Below are 20,689 nucleotides of genomic sequence, written 5' to 3' on the forward strand. Positions count from 1 at the left end.
TCAGCAAGTGGTAATATCTTATTTTTTTACACAGTGGTCTGAAATTGTTGCCATGTTGTTCTGTTTAACTTGTCATTACGGATAAATGTTAGATTTCATTGACATTGCAGGTTACATTGAGATGTGTATGCCGCTAACAATCAGAACAACAAAAGAAGTCCTTCTGTATGAGTACGTCTGTACTCATGTTTGTGGTCTTGTTGGAAGTCTGCCAGTCAAATACTTTTGTGTTCTAGTAAGAAACTTGTATATTTAATACATAGCAGATAGAAAATGTAATTGTTAAAGCCATATTCTGATGGAGTATTGGATTGATTTAATACCTTTCTAAATGTTACAAGAAATTTTCACAAGTTTTTTTGACTTGTTTTAAAAAGGTCAAGTGTTTCTTACTTGACAATAGTGCCGTTGTGTTTATTTTTTCAAGTTGTCACAGAAAAAATAGTGACGTTTCTTGAGGTTCCAACTGATAACCTTCAAATGGCAGTTTTTGGTTGAGCAATGATTAAAATTGCTGACTTCGAATCACTTGCACCTCTCAGATGTTGGATTGAAACCACACATTGGATGTATAATTCATGTAAGAAAGCCATCCATCTGGCTTATGGACAGTTGATGGTTCTACCCATGTGCCTATCCACTCCTGATACAATGTCCAGATGGTCCCCTTGGGGTTTCCACCACAAGCAAAAGCTGACCTGAATTGTGTTTGTGTGACATAAAACCCAATTAAAACAAAGCAAAAGTGAACGTTGTCGAATGTTGCCTATTTATAGAAATCGGAGCTTATGTTTCGTGGGAATGGGAAAGTTGCTTTAAGTGACAGACCATTACATATAACACAATTAAATTAAAATAGTTGTAAATTTTTACATTTCAGGAGGAAAGCTTACTCAAACATCTGTTCTCTGTGAATGTCTATGTTTCTTCCCTAGCGGAAGATGTATGGTGCTTTACAGCAAGGTATTATTACCCATTGATATATATCTCTTACTATTAATATTTTCATTACTTCATTCAGTTTTATTGTTAGCTCACCTGTCACTTTGTGACAAGGTGAGCTTTTGTGATCGCGCAGCGTCCGTCGTCCGTGCGTCCGTCCGTGCATAAACTTTTGCTTGTGACCACTCTAGAGGTCACATTTTTCATGGGATCTTTATGAAAATTGGTTAGAATGTTCATCTTGATGATATCTAGGTCAAGTTCGAAACTGGGTCACGTGCGGCCAAAAGTAGGTCAGTAGGTCTAAAAATAGAAAAACTTTTTGACCTCTCTAGAGGCCACATTTCTCAATGGATCTTCATGAAAATTGGTCAGAACATTCACCTTGATGATATCTAGGTCAAGTTGGAAACTGGGTCACGTGCGGTCAAAAACTAGGTCAGTAGGTCTGAAAATAGAAAAATTTTGTGACCTGGCTAGAGGCCATATTTCTCAATGGATCTTCATGAAAGTTGGTCAGAATGTTCACCTTGATGATATCTAGGGCAGGTTCGAAACTGGGGCACGTGCGGTCAAAAACTAGGTAAGTAGGTCTGAAAGTAGAAAAATTTTGTGACCTCTCTAGAGGCCATATTTTTCATAGGATCTTTATGAAAATTAGAATGTTCAACTTGATGAAATCTAGGACAAGTTTGAAACTGGATCACATGCGGTCAATAACTAGGTCAGTAGGTCTAAAAATAGAAAAACCTTGTGACGTCTCTAGAGGCCATATTTCTCAATGGATCTTCATGAAAATTGGTGAGAGTGTTCAGCTTGATGATATCTAGGTCAAGTTCATAACTGGGTCACGTGCAGTCAAAAACTAGGTCAGTAGGTTGAAAAATAGAAAAACCTTGTGACCTCTCTAGAGGTCATATTTTTCATGAGATCTTCATGAAAATTGGTGAGAATGTTCACCTTGATGATATCTAGGTCAAGTTAAAAAGTGGGTCACGTGCCTTCATAAACTAGGTCAGTAGGTCTAAAAATAGAAAAACCTTGTGACCTCTCTAAAGGCCATATTTCTCAGTGGATCTGCATGAAAATTGGTGAGAATGTTCAGCTTGATGATACTTAGGTCAAGTTCGAAACTGGGTCATGTGTGGTCAAAAACTAGGTCAGTAGATCGAAAAATAGAAAAACCTTGTGACCTCTCTAGAGGCCATATTTTTCATGAGATCTTCATGAAATTTGGTGAGAATGTTCACCTTGATGATATCTAGGTCAAGTTAAAAAGTGGGTAACATGCCTTCAAAAACTAGGTCATTAGGTCAAATAATAGAAAAACCTTGTGACCTCTCTAGAGGTCATACTTTTCAATGGATCTTCATGAAAATTGGTCAGAATTTTTTATTTTGATGATATCTAGGTCACATGTGCTCAAAAACTAGGTCACTATGTCAAATAATAGAAATATAGACATCATACTCAGTTCAACACTGGGTCATGTGGGGATAGTTGAGCGATTCAGGACCATCATGGTCCTCTTGTTCATTTACTTCAATGGACAGCTTACTAGGTGTTTTCTATCGAGGATACCTCTTTGTTTTCTTATGGTAAGACGTATGCTTTCCTATCACTAACACATTTCAAAGATATCATAATATATATAAACAGCAGCAGTTTTTCCTTGTATGCCAGCAGATGAAAAAGAGATATTTGAATGTTGTAATTCTGTGATTTTCTGTTTCTCAGGTTTGGGTCAGCAGAATTGTGTTACCAGCATGCAAAGTTACTGGTGGAGGTCTGTGAAATGACTGCCTATCCCTACAGCATTGTAAAACTTGTTAAAAGACTTATCAAGTTCTTGGCTCCAGACCATCAAGTAAGGAAAGCTATGTTTTAGGTTTAAGAAAAATGAGCCAGAAATTTTAAAGCAAATTTAATGTGACAATTACTTGAAGGTAATTCGAGTAACTCACATGTATGTTTAGGTCTACATATGTGAAAAACTTTTTGATGAATATTCTGGACAATATTTCACTCCAGCGGATATTGTGTGGCCAGTAGGTCAGTCGCCTTGACTACATGCTCTTAAATTATAAATGATCACTTCCTCTGTTGAATCACATTTTTTATATGCCTTATCGTATGTATTTTGTGATGGCACTTGTTTTCTGCCTGCCTGTGTCTTAGCATTAAGTTTCTGCTCTGTAGAAACTTCCAAGTGCTTTGATCTATGATCCTCAGACTTAATAGCTGCATTGTTCAAAGGTATTTGATAGCCGCTGTTGATTTTGAGGTCAGTGGGTTTAAAGTCTTATGTCAAAAGCAGCTTTTCTCTTATTATCTTGCACACTTGTGTCGTTTAGTTTATATCCCTACATTTGTAAAGACTCACAAAAAGTATTATAACCAATGTAACCAAATAATACAAAACGCTGAATTCTGCTTAGTTAGATGCATACTTTTTAAAAATAGACACTAGAAAATCCCAAATGCTATTGTGGGTGGGGGTGGGGGGGGGGGGTACATATTTTTAGCTCACCTGTCACAATAGCAGCTTTATTATGTCTCCCCCCACCTCTGGGGGAGACATATTGTTTTTGCCCTGTCCGTCCGTCCGTCCGTACGTCACACTTCATTTCCGAGCAATAACTGGAGAACCATTTGACCTAGAACCTTTAAACTTCATAGGGTTGTAGGGCTGCTGGAGTAGACGACCCCTATTGTTTTTGGGGTCACTCCGTCAAAGGTCAAGGTCACAGGGGCCTGAACATTGAAAACCATTTCCGATCAATAACTAGAGAACCACTTGACCCAGAATGTTGAAACTTCATAGGATGATTGATGATGAAGAGTAGATGACCCCTATTGATTTTGGGGTCACTCCGTCAAAGTTCAAGGTCACAGGGGCCTGAACATTGAAAACCATTTCCGATCAATAACTAGAGAACCACTTGACCCAGAATGTTGAAACTCCATAGGATGACTGTACTTGAAGAGTAGATGACCCCTATTGATTTTGGGGTCACTCCGTCAAAGGTCAAGGTCACAGGGGCCTGAACATTGAAAACTATTTCCGATCAATAACTAGAGAACCACTTGACCCAGAATGTTGAAACTCCATAGGATGATTATACATGCAAAGTAGATGACCCCTATCGATTTTGGGGTCACTCTGTTAAAGGTCAAGGTCACAGGGGCCCGAACGTTGAAAACCATTTCCAGTCAGTAACATGAGAACCACTTGACCCATAATGATGAAACTTCATAGGATGATTGATCATGTAGAGTAAATGACCCCTAACGATTTTAGGATCACTCTGTTAAAGGTCAAGGTCACAGGGGCCTGAACATGGAAAACCATTTCCAATCAGTAACTTAAGAACCTCTCGACCCAGAATGTTGAAACTTCATAGGATGATTGTTCATGCAGAGTAAATGACCCCTATTGTTTTTGGGGTCACTCTGTTAAAGGTCAAGGTCACAGGGGCCTGAACATTGATAACCAGTTCCGATCAATAACTTGAGAACCACTTGACCCAGAATGTTAAAACTTCATAGGATGATTGAACATGCAGAGTAGATGACCCATATTGATTTTGGGGTCAGTCTGTTAAAGGTCAAGGTCACAGTGGCCTGTTCATGTAAAATCATTTTTTGGAAATAACTTGAGAACCACTTGATCTACAATGTTGAAACTTAATAGGATGATTGGACATGCAGAGTAGATGACCCCTATTGATTTTGAGGTCACTTGATCAAAGGTCAAGGTCACAGGAGCCTGAACAGTTGCTTGAGAACCACTAGGCCAAGAGTGTTGAAATTTAGCGGGATGACTGGACATGCCAAGTAGATGATCCCTATTGCAGTCAACCATCAGTTTCTCTTTGACTTTCGCTCCTGACCTCTATTGACTTCTTGCCTATAGGACTTTGCATTGGGGGAGACATGCGCTTTTTTACAAAAGCATTTTCTAGTTTATGATTTGATTTTTACGAAACTTGCACACAACTTGTATCACCATAAGATCTTAGTTCCTTTCTTGAACTGGCCAGATTCCATCATGGGTTCCAGAGTTATGGCCCCTGAAAGGGCCAGAATTAGCTATTTTGACCTTGTCTGCACAATAGCAGCTTCATTTATGACTTTATTTTAACCAAACTTGCACACAACTTGTATCACCATAAGATCTTGATTCCTTTCTTGAACTGGCCAGATTCCCTTATGGGTTCCAGAGTTATGGCCCCTGAAAGGGCCAGAATTAGCTATTTTGACCTTGTCTGCACAGTAGCAGCTTCATTTATGATTTGAATTTAATCAAACTTGCACAAAACTTGTGTCACCATAAGATCTTGGTTCCTTTGTTGAACTGGCCAGATCCCTTTATGGATTCCAGAGTTATGGCCCCTGAAATAGCCAAAATTAGCTATTTTGACCTTTTCTGCACAATAGCAGTTTTAGTTATGATTTGATTTAAACCAAACTTGCACACAACCTGTATCACCACAAGATCTTTATTCCTTTCTTGAACTGGCCAGATCCCGTAATGGGTTCCAGAGTTACGGCCCTGAAAGGGCCAAAATTAGGTATTTTGACCTTGTCTGCACAATAGCAGCTTTATTTATGATTTGATTTTTACGAAACTTGCACACAACTTGTATCACCATAAGATCTTGGTTCCTTTCTTGAACTGGCCAGATTCCATCATGGGTTCCAGAGTTATGGCCCCTGAAAGGGCCAGAATTAGCTATTTTGACCTTGTCTGCACAACAGCAGCTTCATTTATGATTTTTTTTTAACCAAACTCGCACACAACTTGTATCACCATAAGATCTTGGTTCCTTTCTTGAACTGGCCAGATTCCATTATGGGTTCCAGAGTTATGGCCCCTGAAAGGGCCAGAATTAGCTATTTTGACCTTGTCTGCAAAATAGCAGCTTCATTTATGATTTGAATTTAATCAAACTTGCACAAAACTTGTGTCACCATAAGATCTTGGTTCCTTTGTTGAATTGGCCAGATCCCTTTATGGATTCCAGAGTTATGGCCCCTGAAATGGCCAAAATTAGCTATTTTGACCTTGTCTGCACAATAGCAGCTTTATTTATGATTTGATTTTAACCAAACTTGCACACAACTTGTATCACCACAAGATCTTTTTTCCTTTCTTGAACTGACCAGATTCCCTCATGGGTTCCAGAGTTATAGCCCCTTAAAGGTCCAAAATTGGCTATTTTGGCTTTTGCAGTCATATAGAGACTTCATTTATGGTTTGATTTGATACAAACTTCCAAAATATCTTCAACAACAATAAATCTTGGATTCCATGACGAACCTGTCAGATCCAATCGTAGGTTCCAGAGTTATTTTATATCTTATTACCTCCCCTGATTGTAATCAAAATGGATTTTTATCAGTAAGTACTTATAGGACTTATTTGAAATTTCATTATTGTCATTAGTTGGACTGACACAATCAGGGTAGATAACTATGGACTGATTTTAATTCAAATTACCTCCCTTTATTTCAAATTAAAATGGGTGTATCTCCACAGCTAATGAAGATACTGATCTGAAATTTCATTTATGTCAACAGATTTATTTGGCAGATCCTTCTTTTGTTCACTTACAATATTTATTTTTAGCTCACCTGTCACAAAGTGACAAGGTGAGCTTTTGTGATCGCACAGCGTCTGTCGTCCGTCCGTGTGTGCGTCTGTGCGTGCATGCGTGCATAAACTTTTGCTTGTGACCACTGTAGAGGTCACATTTTTCATGGGATCTTTATGAAAATTGGTCAGAATGTTCACCTTGATGATATCTAGGTCAAGTTCGAAACTGGGTCAAGTGCAGTCAAAAACTAGGTCAGTAGGTCTAAAAATAGAAAAACCTTGTGACCTCTCTAGAGGCCATATATTTCATGAGATCTTCATGAAAATTGGTCAGAATGTTCAGCTTGATGATATCTAGGTCAAGTTCGAAACTGGGTCACATGCCATCAAAAACTAGGTTAGTAGGTCAAATAATAGAAAAACCTTGTGACCTCTCTAAAGGCCATGTTTTTCATGGGATCTGTATGAAAGTTGGTCTGAATGTTCATCTTGATGATATCTAGGTCAAGTTCGAAACTGGGTCATGTGCCTTCAAAAACTAGGTCAGTAGGTCTAAAAATAGAAAAACCTTGTGACCTCTCTAGAGGCCATACTTGTGAATGGATCTTCATAAAAATTGATCAGAATGTTCACCTTGATGATATCTAGGTCAAGTACGAAAGTGGGTCACGTGTCATCAAAAAGTAGGTCAGTAGGTCAAATAATAGAAAAACCTTGTGACCTCTCTAAAGGCCATATTTTTCATGGGATCTGTATGAAAGTTGGTCTGAATGTTCATCTTGATGATATCTAGGTCAAGTTCGAAACTGGGTCATGTGCCTTCAAAAACTAGGTCAGTAGGTCTAAAAATAGAAAAACCTTGTGACCTCTCTAGAGGCCATACTTGTGATGGATCTTCATAAAAATTGGTCAGAATGTTCACCTTGATGATATCTAGTTCAAGTTCGAAAGTTGGTCACTTGTCCTCAAAAAGTAGGTCAGTAGGTCAAATAATGAAAAAACCTTGTGACCACTCTAGAGGCCAAATTTTTCATGAGAGCTTCATGAAATTTGGTCAGAATATTCATCTTGATGATGTTTAGTTAAAATTCGAAACTGGGTCATGTGCGGTCCAAAACTAGGTCAGTAGGTCTAAAAATAAAAAAACCTTGTGACCTCTTTAGAGGCCATATTTTTCATGGGATCTTCATGAAAATTGGTCTCAATGTTCATCTTGATGATATCTAGTTCAAGTTCGAAACTGGGTCACGTGCGATCAAAAACTAGGTCAGTAGGTCTTGAAATAGAAAAACCTTGTGACCTCTGTAGAGGCCATATTTTTCATGGGATCTGCATGAAAATTGGTCAGAATGTTCAACTGGATGATATCTGGTAGGTTTGAAACTGGGTCACGTGCAGTCCAAAACTAGGTCATTAGGTCAAATAATAGAAAAACCTTGTGACCTCTTTAGAGGCCATATTTTTCATGGGATCTGCATGAAAATTGGTCAGAATGTTCAACTGGATGATATCTAGTTTAAGTTTGAAACTGGGTCACGTGCGGTCCAAAACTAGGCCATTAGGTCAAATAATAGAAAAACCTTGTGACCTCTTTAGAGGCCATATTTTTCATGGGATCTGCATGAAAATTGGTCAGAATGTTCAACTGGATGATATCTAGTTTAAGTTTGAAACTGGTTCACGTGCGGTCAAAAACTAGGTCACTAGGTCAAATAATAGAAAAACCTTGTGACCACACTAGAGGCCATATTTTTCATGAGATCTGTATGAAAGTTGGTCTGAATGCTCATCTTGATGATATCTAGGTCAAGTTTGAAATCGGGTCAACTGTGGTCAAAAGCTAGGTCACTAGGTCTAAACATAGAAAACCCTTTGGACCTCTCTAGACGCCATATTTTTCAATGGATCTTCATGAAAATTGGTGAGAATGTTCACCTTGATGATAACTAGATCAAGTTCAGAACTGGGTCAAGTGCGGTCGAAAACTAGGTCAATAGGTCTAAAAATAGAAAAACCTTGTGACCTCTCTGGAGGCCATATTTTTCATGAGATCTTCATGAAAATTGGTGAGAATAATCACCTTGATGATATCTAGGTCAAGTTCAAAACTGGGTCACATGCCTTCAAAAACTAGGTCATTATGTCACATAATAGAAATACCTTGTGACCTCTCTAGAGGCCATATTTTCAGTGGATCTTCATGAAAATTGGTCAGAATAAACTACGTCATACTCAGTTCATGTGGGGACAGGTGAGCGATTCAGGACCATCATGGTCCTCTTGTTTTTTAATTACTTCCCTTTTACGTTACTATAAATAGCTTATTTTTAGTAACTTTTTGATTATTGGCCGTAGGGAAAAACCGAGACCACTTTTCTATGGTACAACATGGATGGTACCTCCAATTTTTAGGTGTGTTTTGTCATATCTATACCTTGTAAGAATTTTTTTTTCTTTTTGGTTAAATTTCTTCCCTTTGTTGTTCCTGTCCTTTGGACTTAGATATTTTTGCAATGATAACAGGTGAGCGATATAGGGCCATCATGGCCCTCTTGTTTCCATATTTTTACCAAACAAACCTTGTCTGTAAATGATCACAAAATCATTTATTTTCTTCAGACAAAATGCATGGAATGTAAATTTCACAGTAAAGAAATTTGCTATATACACAAGGGTAAACATGTCAGGTTTATCAGTTGCTAATTCTGTGATGCTTCATATGCACTCAATCTGTTTTTGTTCTTGTTGGTTGTGTGAAGTTAACGCTTCTCCTTGCTGTTTGTGACAAATGGGTGTGGTGTTTTTAACATTGCTGCATAACTGCATGTTCTTTGTTGAATATATACCATTGACCAGTTATAGTCAAACAAGTCAAATTTCACAACCATAGTTATCTATCATATGTTAAAATATAAAATTAATGCAGCAGAGTTCTGCCGAGGATTTCAGCACGAGGGGCCCATGGCCCATCTACCTTGAAAACATGGGGCCATTCTGAAACTTTTTGGGCCTTTCAAAAAGAATCAAATTTTACATTTAAAAAAACTTTACCTTTCTTATAAAAAACTTTACCCTTCTTATGCTTTAAGAAGTGTAAAGTTTCTTAAAGAGAATTCCTATATTTTTTTTCCTTTCATAGAATTTTTTTAAATTCACATATATGATAGGAAAATTTGTGCTGAAAACAATGAACAAATAAAAACAATAGGTCACCAGGCTTGTTTTTGTGAAAAATTGTTTTGAACACACCTACTGTTGCTGAAACTGCCAGCGATTTTTCAACATTTTCATAATTTTCTGCTTTTTTATAAATACCAACCAAAATATACATCCAGGCAGCACAATACGGATTTTTCTTTTTACAGATTTTATTATATACTTATTTGATATCATAGTCATATTTGTAATACTCTATCCTTACAATAATGGGTAAAAATGGAAAAAAATGTTGTTTCATATTTACTTTTGTGAACTTTTTTCAATGAAAAATACCCATAGTGAAGAATATTTTTTTTTAATTTTGAAAAAACTCTTTCATAGAATTTTTTCTTTTTCTTCTTGTGGATAGATAATTGTATTGTAAGCATAAAAATGGCTAAAAAAGTATGGATCACCAGGCTAAATTTTATGTTAAGACCGCTAGAATACAACACCTGTTCGGACGGAAATGGCGCGAACCTGGCCAAATTGATTACATGTATGTCTGCTAAAAGTTAAAAAAAAGTTTTAAAAATTCTTAATTCTTTCTATAATTGAATTCTAAATAATCTGTAAGGTGATATTGTCTTATCAGTACTAAGTCAATTATCTTACATTATATGAACAACACTGTCTTTGTACTAAAATGCAATGTGAAAACACAACCACAAAAATAGCAGGATACCTGTCAGGCATGATACTTGTCAATACAACATAAACCAGTATCAACATTTGATTACTGATATAACTTATCAAAAATGTTATTTCATTCAAAATTCCTCATATTTAAGATTGTCTGTAACATGTTTCAACAAATGTTGACTTCAATTCAGTTTTCAATAGAAAGTGTCGGCTGCGCAGAAAGATGCGCATAAAAAACTATAGGAATTCCCTTTAAATGTAAAATTATACACAAAGTACATGTCATTAATTCTCTTTTCCTTATAACTTAACCATGTATGCTCAACCAATAAGTTCTTCTGAAAGCTCTGTTTGTCAGACATTTTACTCTTACTTTTTCGCTTTACTCAAATTACTTGACTGGGTGGGGGTGGGATCAGTCTGTGATTCTGAGGTTGTTGTTTAATGTTCAGCGATATCTATATTTGAATCATCGTTTTTGTTCAATGTATCATTTTTATTTGTATCTTTCCCCGGTGTAACTAAAGTCTGGTTCATTTTCCTACAGGCAGGACTGAAAAATTCGTGCATAATCGCTTTTCATTTCGGTGCGGTCGCCATTTTGATACAATCATGGTGCAATTATCATGACACATTATTTTTTCAAATCTGTCGCAGTGATCTCCCCTGGAGGTAGGTCTATCTACCGTGCAAGACCGGCGAACTAGCGATCATTATCAGGTTTGAGATTCAGATTTTCTGGCGCGCCAAAGGCCCAACGGCGTGAAATTTGGTGCGCCATTCATATTTTTTTCGCGCAAATGGCGCAAAAATGCAGCCTCAGCAGAACTCTGATGCTGGTACATAGTGAACATATTGAACAGTCTTTTATTTTGTTTTAAATATTAATACAGTAAATTAGTGGAAGCATTGTTAATGTTTATGCATGAGTGCTTCAGGTATTTCTGTTACTTGTATCTATGCTACTTGGTATACTAATATTTCACCCTGTGTAGTTCCAACATAGAGCTTGTTCTCCTTATTGTAGTAAAAAAGACAAGATATTCTACCAGAATATACATGTGTTTCTTCCGTGTCTATTTCTTTTATAGTCTTGAGATTTGCTGAGAGCTGAATTAATGGATATTTCCTGGGTGATGACAAAAATGCGACCAAAGGTGAAAATACACGCAATTTACCTACTATATAAACAGACCCAAAATGGTCAACAGCTAAACCACTTCCTCTGTTAGGAAAGCTTTCACTAACTGTGATTATCTTTCCATTGCGGCTTGTTTTCTTAACTGTCAGTTTCCTAGACCCACTGTTTGTATCAGTTACTCTGTCTTCTACATAAAAGATTTCGCTGCTCTGGTTTACTTTTATATATCTAGGCTCATGAAATCCTGTTAATGTTTTTATTGGATCTCCTCTTGTGCTCACAATTTGTACACAACCAGGATCTTGACAGGCTACTAGAAGATTTGGTTTAAAGTACTCTATGCCATAACATTTTTTCCCCATAGCAATTTCATGGGCCAATGAAAGCTTGCCAGTTTGTGTTAAGCACAGAAACTGAATCTTTCTAGCTTCCGGCAGTGTCGTTGCTACTTTTTCTATATCCACACAGGTCACATCAAATGGTTTGCTTTCCAGTTGTATTGAGGATGTTAGAATGTCCTGCTTTAAGTTGATAAGTTTTATTGATGCATTTTTATCATCAGCAACTACAAGCTGATCCGATACTTTACACAATCCAGTTATACTTCCGTTCTCTTCATTTTTGCAAGCATTTGATTTGATAATGCTTTCATACATTAATTTTCTCTTTAAATCTGATTTGTCTAGAAGTCGGCCAAACCTAAATTCACATTCAGTGGACATGAAATAGATTTCGTCTGTTTGTGCCAGAAACTCATAGTTTTGTATTTCTGTGTCATTTTTGGTGACCTGCATATCTGACTTAATTTTTTCTAAGTCAGACTTTATGTTTTTCATAGCAACAAATAGTTCACATTTTTCTCCTGCCTTCTTTTTTCTGTCAGTGGATGTTTTCATTTCCTTCACTTCTGTTTCAGCTTTATCAGTTCTGGAAAGTATAAGTTGAAGTTTGTGGATATCTGTATGGTGCATGTGTTCTGATTGTTTCTTTAGATCTTCCTCACTTTTATTTATTTTTTCAAATGCATCATCCTGTTTGGCTTGAAGCTGTTGTCTCATTTGTCTGTCTTCATTATTAAGTTTTTTTAATAGATCAGCCTTTTCTTTATCTAACCTTGCAATGACTTCAGCTCTTTTTTCTTCATGTGCTTCAATTTCTAATGTTTGTCTAGTACTCAGGACATCCAGAAGATGTTCATGTTTTTCATGAATTTGTCTTTTCAGTGTGGCTTTGTGCTTCTGGATTGAAGTGCAAGCATCTTTTTTGTTCGAGTTAACTCCTGTGAGATTTGATACTACCCTGTCCCTTTTTGCTGCAAGTTCGTCTAGAGTTTCATCAATTGAAAGGGATAATTGTCTTATTTCATCTGTCATTTTGTCAGATTTGACAATTGAAGGAATATGACAAATTTCAGAACAATTGTTGTGTTTTTCAGTTTTACATTTAAGACAAGCAGTTGTCTCACATGATTGACAATAAAACTTTATTATCTCCTTTGGATGCTTTTGGCACTTGTCGAAACAGAAATCTTGTGGCATATTAGAACTGTCCAGCAGGGTGTGTTGTGTAAGGAGTTTCTTGTGATATCGCAAACATATTGAACACAAGTACTCAACACAGTCAGCACAAAATCCATCGGCTTTGACCCATGTTCCAAATTCCTTTTCACAGTCTTCACAGTACATTTCCTTTACTTCATCCGACATTTGAGTTAATGAATCAAAGTCTGTTTGAAGACCATTGGGGTCTTCATCATTTCCAAGGGATGCACCTGCCATTTTTTTTAGTAAGAAACTAAAATTTTATTCTAACAAAAAGTATCTGTAAATCATTGAATTAACAATAAATATTGAATTTCTGATTTACGTGCAGCAAGTAATGTAAAGATTGATGCTTATTATCATGTTGATATGTAGTTCAGTTATCTAGTAATCAGTCATGACCTTTCAGGATAACCTGCTTGCAAATGTACACCATGTGATTTAAGATTACTTATCAAATCTTGCAAAGTTGAAGTGATAACATTACATCCAGTTGCATGGTTGTGTTAATGTGTTAATATATAGACCATATTTTCTTCCTTACACATGTTTAGATGTCATTGCCTGCAGAGAATTATTTTTGAGAAAAACAAGGACAGAGGGTTGGATAATACACAACATTATTTAACTGAAATACTGTTAAAATACTGCTTCAAAACCAACTCAATAAACATGATTAAATATGTGAGAGTTGTTCAGTAAAATGTAGACTGACTCTAAACCTTTGTTCCCCTCATTTGCAATTTAAAATACCTTGGAACATTTATACCTTACATCACACGGTACAAAACTATAGGTTATTCAATAAATATAGCAACATGCGAGTGGCCCTGAGATGACGTTAGATGTCTTAAATGTAAAAAAAGTCAATAAATGCAAATAAAAACAAAATTAAATCACATCAGAATCATTTTTGAGATACTTGAATGATGTTTCCATAAAATATAAAGTCAGTTAGTGACATGAGTGTAAAATAGAATAAGCAACTTTTTGTCCAAGATATGTTGTCTTACATAAAAATGGTGTCACATAGTTATAAATCAATTGCCTTTCAATGATCTAGGTTCGAGCCCCGTTCAAGGTGTTGAATACTTATTATGAGGTAGTCATCCAGCTGGCTTACAGAAGGTCGATGGTTCTGCATAGGTGCCTGCCCAGGATGAGAAGCTGGAAAGTCACCATTTGACCTACAATTACGTAGGTGTGATGTTGAACCCATCAAAAACAACACAGATTCTCCAGAAAACAAGACTTTTAGTTGATTTACTGGAAGAATTTAGCTCAGTTATCCATAAGCACTAATTTAGATAAGTTGATAAGGCCAAATACACCTATAAATGTTTTATGATTTCCAATGAAAAAAATGACAAAAGAATCAAAATTTTACATGCTTTGCCTTAACCAAAAGTAATACAGTATATTTTCCATATAATTAAATGCATAATCAGATTGATAAAAAAAAAATTATAAACATTACGAAGATGTTGCTTATGTAGGCTGAGCAACATGCCAGTTATTCAAACAAATGATCATAGGACAAGCATCTGCATGATAACATATTAAGGTGTCTTTTATTTTCTAGTTTTTAGCTCCTTTATTTGGAGAATAGTGGGGGCTATTCTACTCACCCAGGCATCGGCGTCTGCGTCTGCGTGACCCTCCTTGATTAAAGTTCTTCGGCAACCTTTGTTTTTCTGTCATATCTTTATTACTATTGCTTATATCTTACTGTAACTTCACATAAACATTGTCCAGTATACAAAAAAGTATGTGTAGGGACTGGGCCCATTATACCTAAGGTCAAGGTCACCAAGGTGTTATACTTAGGTAATTTTTAAGGTTAAAAGATTTCGGCAACCTTTATTTTTATGCCCCCGAAGGGAGGCACATTAGTTTTCAACTGTCCGTCTGTTGGGGACATCAGGTCAAAGGTCAAGGTCACAGGGGCCAATGTTAACTTTTTGCATGAAGGCACTTTACATGCGAACCACTTCACCCAGGACCTTCAAACTTCACATGCTGATAGTACTTATTGAGTACACCACCCCTACTTACTATGGGTTCACCAGGTCAAAGGTCAAGGTCACAGGGGACAACGTTAACTTTTTGCATGAAGACACTGTACTCGTGAACCACTGCACCCAGGACCTTCAAACTTCACGTGCTGATAGTACTTATTGAGTACATCACCCCTACTGACTTTTGGGTCACTAGATCAAAGGTCAAGGTCACAGGCGCCAATGTTAACTTTTTGCATGAAGGCACTTTTCTCGCGAACCACTTCAACCAGGATCTTCAATCTTCACGCTGATAGTACTTATTGAGTACACGACCCCTACTGACTTTGGGGTCACCAGGTCAAAGGTCAAGGTCACAGGGGCCAACATTAACTTTTTGCATGAAGGCACTTTACTCGTGAACCACTGCACCCAGGACCTTCAAACTTCACGTGCTGATAGTACATATTGAGTACACCACCCCTACTGACTTTGGGGTCAAAGGTCAAGGTCACAGGGGCCAACGTTAACTTTTTGCATGAAGGCACGTTACTCGCGAACCACTGCACCCAGGACCTTCAAACTTCACATGCTGATAGTACTTATTGAGTACACCACCCCTACTGACTTTGGGGTCACCAGATCAGAGGTCAAGGTCACAGTGGCCAACGTTATCTTTTTGCATGAAGTGTGCTTACTCGCGAACCACTGCACCCAGGACCTTCAAACTTCACATGCTGATAGTACTTAATGAGTACACCACCCCTACTGACTTTGGGGTCAAAGGTCAAGGTCACAGGGGCTAACGTTAACTTTTTGCATGAAGGCACTTTACGCGCGAACCACTGCACCCAGGACCTTCAAACTTTACATGCTGATAGTACTATGAGTACACCAACCCTAATGACTTTGGGGTCATCAGGTCAAATGGGCCAATGTTAACTTTTTGCATGAAGGCACTTTACATGCGAACCACTTCACCCAGAACCTTCAAACTTCACACGCCGATAGTACTTATTAAGTACACCACCCCTACTGACTTTGGGGTCACCAGGTCAAAGGTCAAGGTGCTGCGGGGGCATTTATCACCATTAGTGACAGCTCTTGTTCTGTCATATCTTTGTTACTGTTGCTTATACGTTATTGTAACTTCACATAAACATGTCCAGCATACAAACAAAGTATGTGCAGGGACTGGGCCCATTATACCCAAGGTCAAGGTCACCAAGGTGTTATACTTAGGTTATTTTTAAGGTTAAAGAACCTTTGTTTTTCTTCAATATCTTTAATACTATTGTTTATATCTTACTGTAAGTTCACATAAACAGTGTCCAGCATACATGCAAAGCATATGCAGGGGCTGGGCCCATTATACCCAAGGTCATGAAGGTGTTAAACCTATGTTGTTTTTAACGTTAAAGTTTTTTGGCAACCATTATTTTTTTGTCATATCTTTATTACTATTGCTTATATCTTACTGTTAGTTCAGCATACAAACAAAGTATGTGCAGGGACTGGGCCCATTATACCCAAGGTCAAGGTCACAAAGTTGTTATACTTGGAATTATTTTCATGTTATTTTTTTTTTCGAAAGCTTCATTTAAAGAAATATCTTTGGTACTTTAAAAGATAATAACTTGAAATTAAAAATATTTCTTTATAATCGTCATCTGTATGTGTGGTTACAAACCACATAACTCTAAGTATATTTTTGACAGAATTATGCCCCTTTTGTACTTAAACTTTTTTTGCCATCTTTGCTTTCTGGATATAACTTTAATGCAATATAAGATAAAGACTTGAAACTTAAAATGTATCTTAATCATCATCATCTGCATGTGTGGTAACATTCCCCATAACTCCAATTTTTATTTTTGACCAACGTATGCCCCTTTCATAAACTTTTAACAAACTTCGTTTTCTGGACATTACTTTGGTATTATATAAGATAATGACTTGAAACTCAAAATATATCTTTACCATCATCATCTGCATGTGTGATAATCCCAATAACTCTAATTTATGTTCTTGACAGAATCATGCCCCTTAGTGTATCTTCCTTTTCAAGTAGAGGTCTGTTATTGAGACATGTATTCATTTTACTGTCAAATCACCAAAAAGGGGAGTGCACTGTCTTTTGGACAGCTCTTGTTAGCTCATCTGTCACATAGTCCACATTTGTCCGCTGTTCGTCCGTCATCTGTCTGTTCATCTGTCCGTCCATTCACAATTGCTTGTGAACACGATAGAGACCACATTTTTGCAGTCAACTTTAATCAAACTTGCACACAACTTGTATTGGCATAATATAATCTCACTTCCTTTTGAAAACCAGCCATATCCCATCATGGGTTCCAGGGATATGGCCCTTTAAAGGGCCAAAATTTGCTATATTTGGCTTGTAAACACGATTGAGACCACATTTTTGCAATTAACTTTAATCAAACTTGCACACAACTTGTATTGGCATAATATTTTAGTTCCTTTGGAAAACCAGCCATATCCCATCATGGGTTCCGGAGTTATGGTCCCTTAAAAGGCCAAAATTTGCTATATTTGGCTTGTAAACACGATTGAGACCACATTTTGCAATCATCTTAGAGTAAACTTGCACACAACTTGTATTGGCATAACATGTCATTTTCTTTCAAAAACTAGCCAGATCCAATCATGGGTTCCAGAGGACTCTTAAAGGGCCAAACTGTGCTATTTTGGCTTTTGCAACCATAATTTAGAGACTTCATTTATAGTTTGACAAAGAATCTTGGATTCAAGATGAATCTTTTAGATCCAATCATATGTTCCGGAGTTGCGGCCCCTGATTGATCCCTGAAAGAGCCAAAATTTGTTAATTTTTTCCTTGTGAATGTGATAAAAGTGACATTTAAAATTGATTTTAATCACACTTACCTACAGCTTAAGTCACAATAAGATCTCTGTTCCTTTCAAAAACCGGCTAGATTCTATCATAGGTTCTAGAGTTACTTTTCGAGTTTGGCACTTTCAGCCATATAGAGGTTTTATTTATGCTTTGATTTGTTACAAACTTGCACAGAATGATTATTTTGATGATGTCTAGGCCTGGATTGAAACTGGGTCATTTTGGGTAAAAACTAGGTCATTGGATCAGATCAAACGAAAAGCTTGTTAACAACCTAGAGGCCACACTTATGACCCTATCTTCATGAAACTTGGTAAGAATGTTTATCTTGATGATTTCTAGACCAAATTTGAAACTGGGTCATATAGAAGAGATCGTGTTTGTACACAAAACAGTTGTATATTCTATTTTTAGAACTGATAAGACCAAGATCTGGTGGGCATACGCCGAGCGACCACGTTTTTTGTTAACAGTGATGTTTTTCTGCTTAAATTTTCTTAAAACATAACTAATATCAATATTTTTTTTAATCAGTGGAAAGGATATTAAACAAGCAATTTATTGATAACTTTTAATTAATATTTCGAAATAAAATGGATTAATTATGAACGCTTAACTTACAGTGTTTTTTTCTAAAAGTTTGGAGCATCGCTATGCCGCTATTAAAATCATATATCATTTAAAACAGTAATTCATTTTCAAAAGATATTTGAATATGAAAATCGTAAGCATTTCAAAATTTTTTGAATTTTTAAAATCCATAGATGAACGTAAAAGTTATTAAAAATTAAAAATTTCGATCCCATACACAAAAAATGAAAAAATATTTTGTTTTGCCCACCATCAGATTAACGTTAATGCGTGACGTCAGGGCGATCTTTCCTATAGGGTCAAAAACTAGGTCATCCGGTCAGATCAAAGGAAAAGCTTGTTACCACTTTTGAGGCCACATTTTATGAACCTATCTTCATAAAATTTTGTCAGAATGTTTTACTTGATGATTTCTAGACCAAATTGGAAACTGTGTCATATGGGGTCAAAAAAGGTCACCTGGTCATGTCAAAGGATAAGCTTGTTGACACTCTTGAGGTCACATTTCTATGACTTTATTTTCATGAAACTTTGTTAGAATGTTTATCTTGATGCTTCCTGGGCTAAGTTCAAAACTGGGTCGTATGTGGTCAGAAACTGGGTCACCCAGTCAGATCAAACAGAAAGCTTGTTAACACATTTGTTCATTTGATGTGCATGAAACTCGGTCAAATTGTTTGTGTGCATGAATTATCAGACGAATTTTTGTCTGGGTCATGTAAGGTCAAAAACTAGGCTACAATGTTATATCAAAGAATAAGCTTGTTTACACTCAAGAGGCCACTCTTATTAGTCCAATCTTAATGAAAATTGGTCAGATTATTTGTCTCCATGAAGTCACTAGGTAAAACTTGTTTACACTCTTATTGTTTGTTACTCAGGTGAGCGACTTAGTGCGATCTTGGTCCTCTTGTTAATTTATGTCAACAGTCTGAACAATTAACCCTGGTACACGAATTTCAGATTGTATGCACACCTGAACTTTACGGTGAGTTGTCAGTGCAGGTGGATAGTCTGTTGTCCTACTTAACATTTTTAACACTTCTGAGATTGGATTGCTCCTGGTAAGGTTTTAAGATTATTATGTCTTCTACACCACTGTGTGGTTGGAGACAGTGATTTATTTCTGTCTATCTGTCTGTCCATCTGTCTGTGACAAATCTTGTGCGCACTCTAAATAAAAAAATTCTCATCTGGTCTTCTCTAAACTTGAACGAATTGTTTTGCCAATAAGTCCTCATCCAAGTTCAATAACTAGCCAAATCAATCCAGATATTTCCGAATAATGGCTCTTGGACACATTGTTTTTAGCTCACCAGAGCAAAAAGTGCTCAAGGTCAGCTATTGTGACCGGTCATTGTCCGGCATCAGGCCTGCGTCGTCCGTCAACATTTACCTTTTGGACAGTCTAGAGGCCACTTTTGTGACCCAATCTATATGAAACATAGTCAGATTGTTAGTCTTGATGATTTCTAGGTCATATTTGAATCTTGAACATGTGGGGTCAAAATCTAGGTCACCCAGTCAAGTCATAGGAAATGCTTGTGAACACTTAAAGAGGCCACAATTTTGAATTTTGACACAACCTTTATGAAACTTAGTCAAAATGTTTTCTTGATGATCTCTAAGTCAAGTTCGAAACTGGGTCATTTGGGATAAAAAACTAGGTCAGTAGGCCAGATCAAAGGAAAGGCTTGTGAACACTCTAGAGGGCACAGTTGTGACCCAATATTTATGAAACTTAGAATGTTTGTCTTGATGATTTCTAGTTCAAGTTTGAATCTGGGTCATGTAGGGTCAAAAACTGGTCAAATGAAAGGCAAAGTTTTTGAACAGTTTAGGGGCCACAATTTTAACTCAATCTTTATGAAACTTGGTCAGAATGTTTGTCTTGATGATCTCTAAGTCAAGTTTGGAACTGGGTCATGTGGGATCAAAAACTAGGTCACTATGCCAGATCAAAGAAAAATCTTGTCAACACTGTAGAGACCATAATTTAAGATTGATCCTGAAAATTAATCATAATGTTTGTCTTGAGGTCATGTTCAAATCAAGGTCATGAAGGGTCAGATACTAGGTCAGTAGGCCAGATCAAAGGAAACGCTTGTGAACACCCAAGAGATCTAAGATGTGAATGAATCTTTATGAAATTTGGTT

At 36.8% G+C, this 20,689-nt stretch overlaps 3 protein-coding genes across 5 annotated transcripts in view; 1 reads left to right on the forward strand and 2 right to left on the reverse strand.

Annotated features, from left to right (window-relative positions):
• LOC128549107 (uncharacterized) overlaps positions 1-20,689 on the reverse strand; it is a 463,895-nt gene that overhangs the window by 362,488 nt on the left and 80,718 nt on the right. The window lies entirely within an intron of this gene.
• Positions 1-20,689, reverse strand: part of LOC123555994 (uncharacterized) — a 273,928-nt gene that overhangs the window by 224,000 nt on the left and 29,239 nt on the right. The window lies entirely within an intron of this gene.
• LOC123524644 (uncharacterized protein C1orf112 homolog) overlaps positions 1-20,689 on the forward strand; it is a 90,866-nt gene that overhangs the window by 55,661 nt on the left and 14,516 nt on the right. For all 3 annotated transcript variants that reach the window (XM_053525369.1, XM_053525370.1, XM_053525368.1), the window contains exons 14-16: positions 111-235; positions 881-963; positions 2,680-2,809. In XM_053525369.1, coding sequence (XP_053381344.1) covers positions 111-235; positions 881-963; positions 2,680-2,809 — 338 coding nt within the window. The remainder of the gene's footprint in view (positions 1-110; positions 236-880; positions 964-2,679; positions 2,810-20,689) is intronic.

The sequence above is a fragment of the Mercenaria mercenaria genome, chromosome 15 (genome assembly GCF_021730395.1).
Source record: "Mercenaria mercenaria strain notata chromosome 15, MADL_Memer_1, whole genome shotgun sequence".
Lineage (NCBI taxonomy): Eukaryota > Metazoa > Mollusca > Bivalvia > Venerida > Veneridae > Mercenaria > Mercenaria mercenaria.